We start from the raw sequence: 13,582 nt of genomic DNA, 5'->3' as shown, positions 1-13,582 counted from the left end.
AATGGCTCATTGATCTCCCTCCCATTCTGCTGAAGTGGGCATAAAGGCTTCATCTAGGTGGTGCTTCTGAGCTTCATTCTTCCTCCTTCGTTTATCCTGTCTCTTCTCTTCCGTCTTATCCTTGATACCTACCTTCCATCCTCTCTCTCTCTCTGCGTTGGAGCGTGTATCAATATCCTGTATTCATTCTTGCTGACATCCTGCTCTTTCTACTATTTGATCTTCCATCCATATCTTGTATTCCTCTTATCTACCACTCGCTCACATCCTGTCTGCTCTCTCGCCATCATGTTGGGAGGCAACTCCTACGAGCATGTTCATGATGGATTCATTGATCCAGCCTTGTTGAACACTGAGCCGACCTTCGATGACTTAATTGATGCTCTCTTCGGGGAGGCCGCCGACAAACACCCTCGGGCGGCTTCGAATGCCATGCAGGCCACGTCTTCTTCTGCTGTTACTACCGCTCAGCCTCATGTCTCCGCTTTCGACAGCATTGACACTTCTTATCCTTCGACTGCTGTGGCTGAAATCGCCCATCTCAACACCATTGCTTGGGGTGCCATGCAGGCTACTGCATCCTCTCCTCCTGCTGCTGTTGCTGCAGAACAGCCTGTCTCGGCTTGGAAAAGCATTGTCGCTACTTCTGCGACTCCTGCGCCTGTAGTTATCATTCCCAACACCTCAATTGCATCTACTTCTGCCAAGGCCACCTCGAGCAAGAAGCGCTCTGCAGCTCCTCCGAAGACTCCCTCGCCACAGAAGGCTCCTTCTCCCAATTCTTCCACTCCAGTGCGTGGTATCTCCTGGGAACACATTCTTGAGCAATGCGATCACGGCGTGGGTAAGTCTACTCACTACAAGTCGCTGAAAGAGGCCGAGCAGGATTTGGCCAGCGAAGAAGTTGTCGTTCCACACGACCCGACCATCCCGGATACCGAGGCCATGAAATGCACAATAGTCAATCTTCTCTCCCAGGCTTTCAAGAGCACCGAAACTGCAGTGGACAGTGAGAAGGTCATCTCACCGTTCCGCCATGATCGCTACGGCGACGCGGAAATCGAGATGGTTTGCTGGCAAATTCTTGTAAGTGATCTCCGATTTTGCTTTTCTCCGAACCTGTTGCTAATCCTCTCCCCCAGGAAACGATGATCGAACGTCACCGCACCGGTGTTAATGTGGGTGGAGTCACGGCATCCAAGGCAGCTGGCAAATACGCCAACTTCCATGAGCGTCTCGCGTCCATGCTCGAGTCGCTTGCAGTGAGTTCTCCTGATAGCACTTTGGCTGTTTATGTACTGATGGACGTCTACAGGTTCACAAGTCCATGTGCAAGCATCTGCTGGAGCCTCTCTACCTTCGAACGGTCATCGATGACCCTGTCGGCGCTGCCAATCGGATCAAGGTCAACAAGAACGTCAACGCCAAAAAGTCTAACATCATCGACATCGGGAGACGCCACCTTCCCACAGGAGCGGCCGCCAAGGGCAAGGGCCGAGGTACGGGCTCGTCGTCTGCCACCTCCACCACTTCGTCCAAGAATTCGGCCGGTGAGAATACCATCCCGGCGATCAAGTCGTCACATGGCCGAGCTTCTCAGCAACGACAGACCACTCCGACCCCGATCGCACGCAGCCAGCGCGTGGCGACCTCTGCTCGTCGGGCTGCCGTGCCGAGTTCCTTCGTGCCCTTGTCCTCGGGCACCGCTCCTGTCACCAACCCGGAGACCATGGTTCTCCGCCTCCCCGCCAACCATGCTCTGGCTGCTGCGCGTGCCAAGCGCGCCAACGAGACTGGCCCCCCTCTGAAGCAGTCGTCGGCGGCGCAGCAGCCCGGGGTTCCCCCTTACACCGGCCTGATTCCTCTGTCTGCGCTAGCGTCGAAGTGGCAGCAGCCGGTGGGGGCATCACAGAGCAAGGTTTCCGGGAGGCTGAAGGGCCCTCACACTGAGACCTCCGCTGACGCAGAGGCGGCATCGTACAAGCGGGTGCGCCTGTGAGTGGCGGAGCTTCGATGGCCTTGCGCCCTCAGATTGGTGGGTGTTGTGTTTTGCGGTGGGCGCGCCGGGGGCGCCATTCATGAACCATGTACTTACCCTGCTGGGCCTGTCTCCTCCCGGCAGATGGGACGGTCCAATTCAAAATGATTAATCAAATTCATTTCTCGTAAATTTTGATGCCAGTCATCAAATATCTAGATCTTTTTGTAGACTTTCTTGATCTTACTCGCTGGTACCTCCGAGCATCAAAGGAAATCTATGATGGTATATTCTTTCAACTACATGAAAAGGATAAGTCTCCACTTTGGGGTCCTTTGAAGTACACAATCACCTTGTCCTGACATAAGAAACGTAGAGCTCTACCGGCCCTGCTAAACAGTGCTATGAAGTCATCCCCGATCATGTTCCCGTTTGATGCCATTCATGCAGACCGTCTAGACATCTACAAACAAACAAACAAAAAAAAAAAAAAAAAAAAAAAAAAAAAAAACACTGCGCTTTCCTTCAGGGTATCCGGATGCCATACTTCTCATACGGGAAATTCTCCAGCGTCGGGAGCAACTGCCCGAACCCATCTCCCATCTCACCCAGCTTCCCAGCTCCATGCACCCGCCAAGCCTGCAGCTCCTCCGCCTCCTTCTCGGCATGGCTCTTCTCTTCTTCCTTGTGGGCCCCCGTAAGACCAGCAAGCACTTCCTCCTCCCGACCCTTGTACTCATTCAGCAGACCAGGATGCGGAACCCAGACGACCTGCATCCCTGCCCGTCGACCAGCCTCCACTCCCGGAACAGCATCTTCAAACACAAGACACTCCTCAGCCTTGATCTCCGTCTGTCCTTTACTCCGCAGATCTGCATTGATCGTCTCCAGCGCCAGAAGATAGATATCAGGCAATGGCTTCCCGCGCCCATTGCCAATGCGCGGATCATCCCCGAGCACTCGGTGTGCCTGCGGGAACGCAGTGAACAGATCCGTGAGATGGTCTGTCTTCAGGCGGAAGTTTTTCATATTGGACGATGTGGCCAGCGCAATGTGCACGGGCTGTGCGGTTGACTGTGTCGAGACCAGCTTCGAGAGCAATTCCACCACGCCGGGCAGAGGCTGTGACTGTGGGAAATACTTCTGACGTAGCGGGTCTTGCTTTGCGGTCAATTCTTCGGGTGTGATGGGCAGCTGCGCCCAGTCGAAGAAGATTTTGACGGCCTGGAAATTGTGTCAATGTGGGCTCTGGGGTGACGTATATTTGTACCGGTATACCTCTGACTGTGGCCGTCCTTGCAGCTGGGCCTTGATATCCCAGGGCAGGTTGGGTTTACCATACATCTGCAGCACTTCGTTCGTGACCATCGTGTACTTGTCCTCGGAGTCAATCAACAGGCCGTCCATGTCGAACAGACACGCCCGGATTTGGGGGAGACTGTAACATAGTTAGTTAGTTATAGGACCGGAAACAATCAACGGGCATGCATACCTGGAAGTGGCTGCCATCTTTATTTACAGCGTCGTTGTTTCTGGGGGAAATTTCACTGTTGCCAATCGCGGGGTGAATCCCTTATCGGTCCCGTGATTGACCACCACCATTTTCCTTAGTGTCGCGTCTCTTTTTCTATTTCCTTTCTCTTTTCTCCTGCACAATGCCTGAATCTTCCAATGCGCCCGAGCGCGATCAAGCCGAGCCCCAAGGCGAGGATGAGGACGAGTTCCATGATGCACGCTTCCCCGCAGAGGAAGAAGCCGTGAGTCTTCGTGTTCATCAGCCCTTCCATTCGTTCCCCTCTAATCTGGCCAACTCGCAGAAACTCCTAAAAGAAGCCCATGAGATTAAAGCAGAAGCCAATCAGCTCTTCAGCGCGGCATGCTACGACCAAGCGATATCCTGCTACGACCGCGCTCTTGCCTCGTGCCCGAACTACCTCGACTACGATGTCGCCGTCCTGCGGAGTAATATCTCGGCCTGTTATCTGAAGCTGAACGACTGGAAGGCTGCTGTGGATGCTGCCACCGCGTCTATCGAGCGACTGGATAAGATTCTGCCACCACCAGCGCCGCAAGATAAGGGATCGGGGGAGCCATCACAACCGAAAGCCGAGAAGACCGACACAGAGGACGCGGATGCTGTGGTGGAAATAACGGGTGGCGAGGAAGAAGCAGAGAAGGAGCTACAGAGATTGCAGGAATTGGACAAGAAAAGAGCGGACGTCTTGCGTATTCGAGCGAAGGCGCTCATGAGACGCGCAAAAGCCAAATCGCAACTAGGCGGTTGGGCCAACCTGCAAGGAGCGTTAGAGGACTACCAAGCCCTGGCGGCCATGGAGAATCTTCCTCCGGATGACAAGCGGATTGTCCAGCGGGCGTTGCGTGAGCTCCCGGAACGCCTCAATCAGGCGAAGGAGAAGGAGATGGGGGAGATGATGTCGAAGCTGAAAGATGTGAGTGTTTCCGCTTCGGTCATTGAGGATGCATACTGACAGAGGGATTCATAGCTGGGAAATGGTATCTTGAAGCCGTTCGGTCTGTCGACTGACAACTTCAATTTCGTTCAGGATCCGAAGACGGGTGGTTATAACATGAACTTTCAACAATCCTGATCTTTTATATACATAACATTCTATGCATGGTTGGCGATGACGGACCGGAGCATTTACTTCTATTGATAAACGTGAATCTTATTTCTATTGTTCAATCATTCGATGGCACGGAAATCCCCCGCCTTATTTCCCGGCCCCACACGGGTACCACACCGGGGTAGGGGGGTATTTAAGCTGGTATTCCTCCTCTCTGAATTGGTGGTGTAAACTACAACAATGGCTACGCTGCTTAACACAACAGCCCTTGGGAGGGTGCAGGGCACGACGGAAGACGGGGTGACCCAATACCTCGGCATCAAATATGCTACCCTCAAGGACCGCCTAGCAGACGCAGAACTGATCGCGGAACGGGACGGTGATGTGCTCGACGCAACGAAAGACGGGTAAGCTATGGCAGCTCTAAAGAGAAACACAATACTTATTCGTTACAGTCCAACGGCCGTGTCCCCTGCGGCTGGATGCGATGCTGAACTAGCACACGTCCAGCATTCGCTGCCCAAGAAAGAGCTCAGCCAGTCGGATGTGGATTGTCTGAATCTGAATATCACCGTGCCTTCGAATACCACATCTTCTTCGAAATTGCCTGTCTTTTTCTTTATCCATGGCGGCGGGTTGGTTGTCGGAGCCAACTCATGGCCCCAGTTTGAATACAAGCGGTTTGTCACGCTCTCGGTGCAGAAGAATTTGCCGATTGTAGCGGTCTCGATCAAGTATGTACCAGGACAATGTTGGTCTAAATCCCTCTGACAACCGTCTAGTTATCGTCTTGGGGCTCTCGGCTTTCTGACCTCCGAGGACCTGCGAAATGCCGGGTACAAGGCCAACAATGGCCTTCGTGACCAACGAGTTGCTCTGCAGTGGGTGCAGAAGCATATTCGTGATTTTGGAGGCGACCCAGACAACGTGACAGTAGCTGGCATGAGCGCAGGAGCAGGTAATGATAACGATCTTATTTTCACTTCCGTCACTAACCAATTCCAGCATCCGTGACATACCACCTCCTTTCCGACCAGGCACTTTTTAAACGGGCGATTTCTTTGAGTGGCTCCTTCTTCCTTTCGCGAGCACAACCTTATGAGGTCCACGAAGGAAATTATCAGCAAGTTGCGGCTGCTTTAGGCTTGTCGGATGCTCCTCCAGAAGAGAGACTCAAGGCCCTCCTGGAGACACCGGTACAGGATCTCGTTGCCAAGCTTCCTCCGTCTGCATTGACTGCTCCGGCCATTGACGGTGATATTGTTCCGTCTGTTGTTTCATTTGAAGAAGTTGCCAAGCAGGACTCGAATGTTCCCCGTGGGAAGAGCTGGTGTCAGGACTTGATGATCGGAGACGCCCAGCTGGATGTAAGTTTAAGTGCTGATATCACTATACTGATATTGACAATGTTCCAAGGCTTCTATCCTTGCATTCATGGTGCCCAATTTGAAGAACAACTGTGCCAAGAGACTCACCTCTGCACTTCGCACTGCTCTAGCCTTGTATCCAGCCGAGGCAGACCGTCTTCTGGCAGCATACGGCATCAAGGACGACACTCCTGACGACGATGGCCTGCCTTTAGTCCTGAACTATATCAACGACATCAACTTCTTCGCCCCGGTCCTAACCTTAGCCCAAGGCTGGCGCGGAAATGCCCACGTCTACTATTTCAACGAGGGCAATCCCTGGGACGGTCAATGGAAGGGACAAGCCAACCATATCTTGGACTTAGCCTACTTATTCCAGAACTTTGGCGAATTCCTGACTCCCGCTCAGCAGGCAGTGGGTGCTTCCTTTGCGGAGGATTTCTTCAAGTTCTGTCATGGCATTGCCCCGTGGCCCGCTGTTAAAGCGGAGGATACTAATAAGGGATTCTCGGCTCGTGTCTATGGACCGAGTGATCGTGGACTAGCTGCCGGCGTGGTGCATGAACCGTACGGAGGTGAGAGTGGGAGGAGAAATGTGTTGTTTGATCTCGCCCCTGGAGTTTCCTTGGATGACTTGGCCAAGGCTTTTGGAATTTTTATGACTAGTTAGTTAAGACTATGCAGGTACGAAGCTTGGATATACGGCTATGGATGACCACTATTTTATAAATCTGCGTAATGCCTCGAACAATGAGGACAGTTGCCTTCGGCCCCGTGGCGATTCCGCGGCGCGAACTACTAAGTCCAGCACATTCCAAGAGCTTCTATAAAGCCAAATTCTGATTAGTATACCTAGAAGACGTTATAATAACAGAAAATGGGAAGCGTACCGTGAGTACAATGTGAGTCGGTATAATATCCAGGAACAAAGCAGCCCCAGTTATTAGCATAATCCCAAGCGCTAGATATATCGAATCATCTATTAGGCTGCAACTTTCCACGAATAATATTGGTAGATTACTTACGTGATCCCTCCAACGTTCTCACCAGGCAGGTAGCAATCGAAATCGTGTTTAGTTGAGGGCCCGAACGAGGTCACAACATAGTTCCTAACTGGAGGGGATCCTTCCACTACATCTGCGTGGGTTGGCCAGTAGTGGCAGTCGACAGTAGTTACAACGTTGACGATTTCGCAAGTAAGCTGTGATCTTTTGGCCAGGTCACCCATTTCTGCTTCACCGTCGGCACTTGCATTGGCTACTCGCTGAGAAAACCTGTCCGCGAGAGCACCCCGGCTGAAGGGCGTGCCTCCTTCTGGAACAGGTGTTGCGTCGACTGCCAGGGACAGAAGCGCCGTAGTGAAAACAGAGAAGAGCTTCATGGTTATGGAGGAGAAATGTCTATTTGTAGATAGATCTGTGAAGTTTGGAAGACGATCTGAGGAGAAAGCGATGAGTGTGATAAGGTTGCTTGACTGATGGGAAGGGCGCTTCTTTATAAATCTCGTCAGTCCTCCCTTGAACAGAAATATCGCCCAACTGCTCAAGCCAAGGAATACGAAGGCAACGTTGCATAGCGGGGTCGGACATCTAGTAGGATAGCAATTCAATGCATACTACTGTACTGTACTCCGTGCATGCAGACGCGCATTTCCCTTAGAGTCCTGACGAATCCAGCCTCAACCGAAGCCGCGAAGACATCTTCCTGCAGTAGAAGAGATGGTTAAGCGTTTTTCAACGTCCGCATGGAGACTCGCCCGCATCGTCGTGGTTAAAACATCTCGTGTCAGCAAAGTCTATGTGAATCTTAGGGCTTGGCACCAATAAGGGTTTTCTTTATTCGTATTCGGCTTTCTTCCCAGAATATATTCGTATTCGATTAGTAATTATTGTAGTTAACTAACTTAACGTAACTCATTAACTACTTGACTAACTAACCTAAGTTAGTTATTTGTAGCCTCAGTTATGCCTAAGGGGACCCCCGCTCCCAATAGGGTCAGTTGCGTTAATAACATCTTTTGTTTACTTTTAGGATCAGAAGCATCTCAGCGAGCGAGCAGATCTTTGAATAGCATATCTATTAAATTGGTTCGTCTACTGATGGCACATATTGTCTGGTCTCATGACGGAGGTGATTCTCGCCTAGTTCCTCACCCTGCCTACTTCATACTAACTTCTTACCTCGAGGTGCGACTGTGGATGATGGTTTTGACCCTTAAGTTATATTGGAGCTTCTACCGGGAGTCCCCTTCATAGAGAGCATCATGCATACGCAATACCTTCGGCGACTAGGCTTGCTTGGTGATAACACTAATTCTAGCTGATCAAAGCAGTTCCCGGAGTGAACGAGGGTCTGACCTAAGGAATATTAGCCAATGAAACTCCTGGATTTATAGGGAGAATCAGGGCTACCGGCGAGGAGAGATGTAAAAATTTCCTTTACCCTTAACGATTAAATGTAAGGTACTTATGAAAGTGCTATTGAGAACCAACTTTTTCTCCATCGGTGTGAGGATGAATCTGTAATACAAAATCTACGGACGATAGAGGCCGATTTGAATCATGGATTCAATTTTGACTGATGCCGTTTGGATAGAAGAAACTCTAATTCGATAACGTGAGCGCTTACAAGTCCTTCATGTGTTATCTCGTTGGCCAAGTTGCTTGAAAGTTGCCCGCGGCCTTCCCCACATTTGGCCGCGGCCAGATGCAGATGAGGGGATGTGACTTGGAATATTTGCCGTTCTACATTATAAATACTCCTAATATTCACTGCAGTCACCGAGATTTCCTTTGACTCCAACATATTCTTGTGAAGCTTTTCTTCTTGTCATCCTTATCGAAGTACTAGTATACCATGGCTCCGGGGATCACGGACGAGATAACCGTCTCCACATCGGCCACGAACGAAGCGCCTCTTCTGTACACCGCCCTCAACCAAGACGAACTCCAGGTCAAAACAGCCAAGTACCTACTCAACTATGGAACCAAGTTCAACAAAGACGTCATCTGTGGTAGCAAGGGCCTATACGTCTACACGGCATCAGGCCATAAAATCCTGGACTGGACCTCAGGACAAATGTCATGTCTACTAGGACATGGGCATCCCGAGATTGTCAAGGTAATTGCAGACCACGCTGCCTCTCTGGATCATCTCTTTTCAGGAATGGTCTCGCCCCCGGTGATCAGATTAGGCGAGCGGCTCTGCAATCTCCTCCCGCCTGGCCTGGATAAAGCGTTCTTCCTTTCCACTGGAGGCGAGAGTAACGAAGCAGCCATCAAGTTGGCAAAAGTGTATACAGGGAAATTTGAGATTGTCGGACTGGGAGCCAGCTGGCACGGTGTCACTGCACAGGCACTGGGCACACAGTACCACTTCGGTCGCAAGGGCCAGGGCCCACTGATGCCTGGCATGCTGATGCTTCCTCCACCCAACAGTTACCGCTCTGTCTTCCGTAAGCCTGATGGCTCGTATGACTGGGAGGCGGAGCTGGAGTATGGGTGGCGCATGATTGATATGCAGTCGTGTGGCTCGCTGGCTGCTTGCATTGTTGAGTGCATCCAGTCGTCCGGAGGAATGCACGTTCTACCATCAGGATACCTTGCAGCTCTGAAGAAGCACTGTGAGAAGCGTGGAATGCTTCTTATTGTCGACGAAGCCCAGACAGGAGTCGGCCGTTGCGGTGACTTAATGGCAACTATCCACGATGGCGTCGTGCCCGACATCCTGACGCTGAGCAAGACACTCGGCAATGGCCTTCCGTTGAGTGCGGTTGTCACCAGCGCCGAGATTGACCGCGTGTGCTCCGAAAGAGACTACTGTTTCTACACAACTCATGTTAATGATCCGCTGCCCGCCTCAGTTGGCGACAAGGTCCTCGAAATTGTGGTGCGCGACAATCTTGTTGAGCACTCACGTTCCATGGGCAAGATCCTGCACGACGGTCTCAACAAACTGAAGGACAAGTATGGCTGCATTGGTGATGTGCGGGGCCGAGGTCTCATGGCTGGCGTCGAAATTGTCGAGGACCGCGAATTCAAGACGCCCGCTCAGGATCTGGGTGGGGCTGTCGCTGACCGTGCCTACGAGTTGGGTTTATGGGCAAACCTGAGCAGCCATTCCAGTTTCGGTGGTGTATTACGCATTGCGCCTCCGATAACGATTACTGAAGACGTGCTGCTGAGCGGCCTGGAGCTTTTGGACAAAGCATTTGAGACAACACCCGGGACTATGGCGTTTTAACGAAGATGAAGAGTGCAGGGTCCGGAAGATTGAAGCTTTTTTGTTCATATATCTAATCTAGAATCTCGATCTGGGTAAACATCACCCGTTATCTACTAGCCCAATGCCTTCAGAATGCCAATAATCATGGATTTTGCTCCAATTTGATGCTCGTTGTTCCTTTATAGTTCAATTGTAGAGCGACTAGCCGTATCTGGCTTAGCGCATTTAAATCGCTCACGTGATCATCAAAATCACTCCCATCAGCGCCGACGAGAACACTTCAACACAGCACTCTATCGGCGTCAGTGGAGATGTGGATCAACTGCGGGCTGCTGTCCGCCTTTACCCAGGCACGATATGTGCTCCATCTCTCGAACGGCAAACGGCTGGTGTTATTCCGCCTGCCATCCATTGACCAGGCAACCTCAAGACCTAACGAAACTAGCGACGGGTGGTCTTATTATGCCATGGAAGCCGAGTGCCCGCATGCTGGCGGACCGATGGTAGACTCGCACGTTGATATTGAAGACTCGGCATACGTTGTGTCGTGCCCGTGGCATGCATACGATTTCAATGTCGAGACCGGGGAATCCAGTGTGGGAATCAAAGCCTGCACATTTCCCGTCGATGTCCGTGGGGAGTCCGTCCTGCTCCAATATCCGGCAGAGGATGAAGGCCGTGTTCAACTGTCCAAACTTGAGCCTGTGAGCGAGAAGGTCAAGTTGAAGCACGAGCAACCATCAACACAAAACACTACTCCCCCGCAAGACCCTGGAGCAGCACATTACTTGGATCAAAGTGCGACACTATGTGACTGGGCTGTGCATATCTTGAACACCGCCAATCCCGAGCACAAGATTGAACTTACCATCTACCTCTTCTCCGCATTTACCAGCCGCGAAAACACGGACTCGCCGATGCCCCTGGGCAGAGGCACAATTACCCCTCCAGATAATCCACCACGAGAAAACTTAACCACGGTGACACCAGGCACCATGCCCAAGTCCGGGCGAGGCGGAACGCTCAAAAGTCGAATCGCCATGCTCCATGCTCTAGCCAATATCGAACTGTGGGCCATTGATCTGGCCATCGATATCTGCGTTCGATTCTCAACATTTCACACAAACGGAAATTCACAGGAACTTCCACGTGCATTCTTCCATGATTGGCTCAAGGTCGCCAGTGACGAAGCAAAGCACTTCTCTCTTCTCCGTGCGCGACTCGAAGAACTGGGCTCTTCTTTCGGCGCGCTTCCGGTACATCACAGCCTCTGGGACTCTGCCACAGAAACAGCGTACGATCTTCGGGCCAGAATCAGCATCATTGCGCTTGTTCATGAAGCCCGGGGCCTTGACGTGAATCCTATGACCATCCAGAAATTTCGCAATGCCGGCGACACTGAGAGTGTCAAGTCGCTCGAGGTGATCCACAACGATGAAATCACACATGTCACTACGGGGCACCGATGGTTGACGTGGATCTGTGGTCAAGAAGGAACAGACCCGGTGCAAGTGTTCCGATCTAACGTCCAGAAGCATTTCCGGGGCCCTATACGGGGGCCATTTAATGAAGAAGCGCGATTGCAGGCTGGGATGGATCGACGATACTATGAGAGCCATGAGGACGGTGTGCCAGCTTAATTATCATGACCTTGGACGACTTGTATTGATAAAACCATTGTGAAATGTTAAACTTAATGAATGCACTATGCCAAACTAGATGTTTCCCCTTTCCCTGTTCGTTGGTTTGGGCTACATTGGAACTAATGTGCGAGGAATAAATCCGACGAACTCCATTTTCTGAGACGCAGTACAACATCAGGCTGTGAGATGAACAATCCTCTGAGCAGCAGACTCAAAGTCCGCATCCACAGTCAAGTTATCCAAGTCAGCTTTTGAGATCTACAATCATCGACGTCAATGATAATACTTTCCGAATGCGACAGATACTCACCATCTTCAACGCTTTATCGCTGTTTGTCCCCTGCAAACGAACCACCACAGGGATGTTGAACCCGTCCATTTCCGCGGCTGCAGCAATAATAGACTCGGCAATCATATCACAACGCACAATCCCTGTGTCCGTTAAATACTTCTTTCTCTTTCATAGCAGGTCTCATACTTACCACCATATATGTTGATCAAAATTCCTCTTATCCGAGCATCCTTTTTCAAAATCTCAAACGCTTTCGAAAGCGTCCCCTTGGTAGCACCTCCTCCAATATCCAGGAAATTCGCACACTTTCCCCCATATATACTGATGAGGTCGTTTGTCGCCATCGCCAGACCTGCACCATTGACAATATTCCCGATATTGCCATCTAACCGAACGTAGGAGAGACCCAGCCTGGCTGCATCGTGTTCCTCCTCCTCTTCTGGAGACCGCTCTGCAAGACTGAATATCTCATTCTGTCTGAATTGAGCCGCGTTGTCAAAGGTGAACTTGGCGTCCAGACAGACAAAGTCTCCTTCCGCAGTCTGGACGAGCGGGTTGAGCTCAATTAGAGTGGCGTCTTTTTCTTGAAATAGGGTTACCATCTGGTAGATTAGCGGCCGGAGAATGTCCATCTCGTGAAAGTTGAAGTGCAGAAGAGTCTGGATGCTAGCGATAATCTCGGGAGTGACTCCTTCGGAGAGCTGGAACCAGAACTGATGTAAATTGTCCATGTTGGATTCGATGTCGACTCCTCCATCACCAGAGACCAGGAGTACTGGGCTGTACCGTTCGCGGTCAAAGGTCACGGCAAGGTAGAATTCCTTTGCAACATCAACTGCCTTGTATATATATAATTTGTTCACTAGCAGACCACCCGACGGTGTTTGTTTCGTTGTGAGGTAATATCCAAGCATATTACTGGCATTTTTCAATGCTTCCTTGGGTCTGGAGAAGCAATTAGTGAGACAATTGGATATAGATGGTTGCCAAACTCACGATTGGACGATGCGAACTCCTCCTTTGTTGTCACTATTGAACTTTCCCTTGCCTCGCCCGCCGGCAAGTACTTGAGCCTTGAGAACTGACGGGGCACCTAATCCCAGTTAGATGTTCGCTTGAGATGTCACGGGTAGAACTGACCAATCTCCGCTACTACTGACTTGGCATCTTGAGGGCTTTCCACAACAAATCCACGGGGCACGGGAATGTCGAACTGCTTCATGTCAGCTTATAGGTTCGGATAAACGATGGAAAATCTTACGTCTTTGAGAAGCTTATGGGAACGATACTCAAGTAGACTGAGTGCGCGCACCTGCTTTGAGAATGGGCTATGTCTCTATTACCTCGTCAGAGAATAGTGGTCCCTTTGAGATTTAGCTACCACACCTGTTGCAAGACACGCGCAAATAGACGCTTGCTCATCATTTTGCAGGGTTGCTTGACATTCTCAGAAATCAAAATGTGGGGAGACGTGAGGTTGTCCCGTGTCCAGC

At 50.9% G+C, this 13,582-nt stretch overlaps 8 protein-coding genes across 8 annotated transcripts; 5 read left to right on the top strand and 3 right to left on the bottom strand.

The window, feature by feature from the left end:
- Window positions 1-288: 288 nt before the first annotated feature.
- On the top strand, window positions 289-1,152 carry N7474_007663 (uncharacterized protein; the record flags this gene model as incomplete). The annotated part of the gene is made up of 1 exon (XM_057199073.1): window positions 289-1,152. One exon carries the CDS (start codon window positions 289-291, stop codon window positions 1,150-1,152), a length of 864 nt encoding a protein of 287 aa, XP_057049774.1.
- Window positions 1,153-1,327: 175 nt separating this feature from the next.
- N7474_007662 (uncharacterized protein) lies at window positions 1,328-1,999 on the top strand (the record flags this gene model as incomplete). Its single annotated transcript, XM_057199072.1, has 1 exon — window positions 1,328-1,999. One exon carries the CDS (start codon window positions 1,328-1,330, stop codon window positions 1,997-1,999), a length of 672 nt encoding a protein of 223 aa, XP_057049773.1.
- Window positions 2,000-2,503: 504 nt separating this feature from the next.
- On the bottom strand, window positions 2,504-3,487 carry N7474_007661 (haloacid dehalogenase superfamily protein; the record flags this gene model as incomplete). The annotated part of the gene is made up of 3 exons (XM_057199071.1): window positions 2,504-3,202; window positions 3,257-3,416; window positions 3,471-3,487. The coding sequence occupies 3 exons, from the start codon at window positions 3,485-3,487 to the stop codon at window positions 2,504-2,506; spliced, it is 876 nt and encodes a 291-aa protein (XP_057049772.1).
- Window positions 3,488-3,633: 146 nt separating this feature from the next.
- On the top strand, window positions 3,634-6,600 carry N7474_007660 (uncharacterized protein; the record flags this gene model as incomplete). The annotated part of the gene is made up of 7 exons (XM_057199070.1): window positions 3,634-4,428; window positions 4,483-4,558; window positions 4,829-4,970; window positions 5,019-5,297; window positions 5,346-5,521; window positions 5,569-5,930; window positions 5,980-6,600. 7 exons carry the CDS (start codon window positions 3,634-3,636, stop codon window positions 6,598-6,600), a joined length of 2,451 nt encoding a protein of 816 aa, XP_057049771.1.
- Window positions 6,601-6,951: 351 nt separating this feature from the next.
- Window positions 6,952-7,311, bottom strand: N7474_007659 (uncharacterized protein; the record flags this gene model as incomplete). Its single annotated transcript, XM_057199069.1, has 1 exon — window positions 6,952-7,311. One exon carries the CDS (start codon window positions 7,309-7,311, stop codon window positions 6,952-6,954), a length of 360 nt encoding a protein of 119 aa, XP_057049770.1.
- A 1,475-nt stretch (window positions 7,312-8,786) lies between these two features.
- Window positions 8,787-10,172, top strand: N7474_007658 (aspartate aminotransferase family protein; the record flags this gene model as incomplete). Its single annotated transcript, XM_057199068.1, has 1 exon — window positions 8,787-10,172. One exon carries the CDS (start codon window positions 8,787-8,789, stop codon window positions 10,170-10,172), a length of 1,386 nt encoding a protein of 461 aa, XP_057049769.1.
- Window positions 10,173-10,465: 293 nt separating this feature from the next.
- N7474_007657 (Rieske [2Fe-2S] domain protein) lies at window positions 10,466-11,794 on the top strand (the record flags this gene model as incomplete). The annotated part of the gene is made up of 1 exon (XM_057199067.1): window positions 10,466-11,794. The coding sequence occupies one exon, from the start codon at window positions 10,466-10,468 to the stop codon at window positions 11,792-11,794; it is 1,329 nt and encodes a 442-aa protein (XP_057049768.1).
- A 177-nt stretch (window positions 11,795-11,971) lies between these two features.
- Window positions 11,972-13,514, bottom strand: N7474_007656 (succinate--CoA ligase subunit beta; the record flags this gene model as incomplete). Its single annotated transcript, XM_057199066.1, has 7 exons — window positions 11,972-12,055; window positions 12,108-12,229; window positions 12,280-13,034; window positions 13,086-13,182; window positions 13,230-13,302; window positions 13,351-13,425; window positions 13,476-13,514. The coding sequence occupies 7 exons, from the start codon at window positions 13,512-13,514 to the stop codon at window positions 11,972-11,974; spliced, it is 1,245 nt and encodes a 414-aa protein (XP_057049767.1).
- Between the last annotated feature and the right edge of the window lie 68 nt (window positions 13,515-13,582).

The sequence above is a fragment of the Penicillium riverlandense genome, assembly GCF_028828495.1.
Source record: "Penicillium riverlandense strain IBT 135883 chromosome Unknown utg000007l_segment0_segment0, whole genome shotgun sequence".
Classification (NCBI taxonomy): Eukaryota; Fungi; Ascomycota; class Eurotiomycetes; order Eurotiales; family Aspergillaceae; genus Penicillium; species Penicillium riverlandense.
Note: the sequence above shows the minus strand (reverse complement) of the source record. Positions and strands in the feature narration are given on the sequence as shown.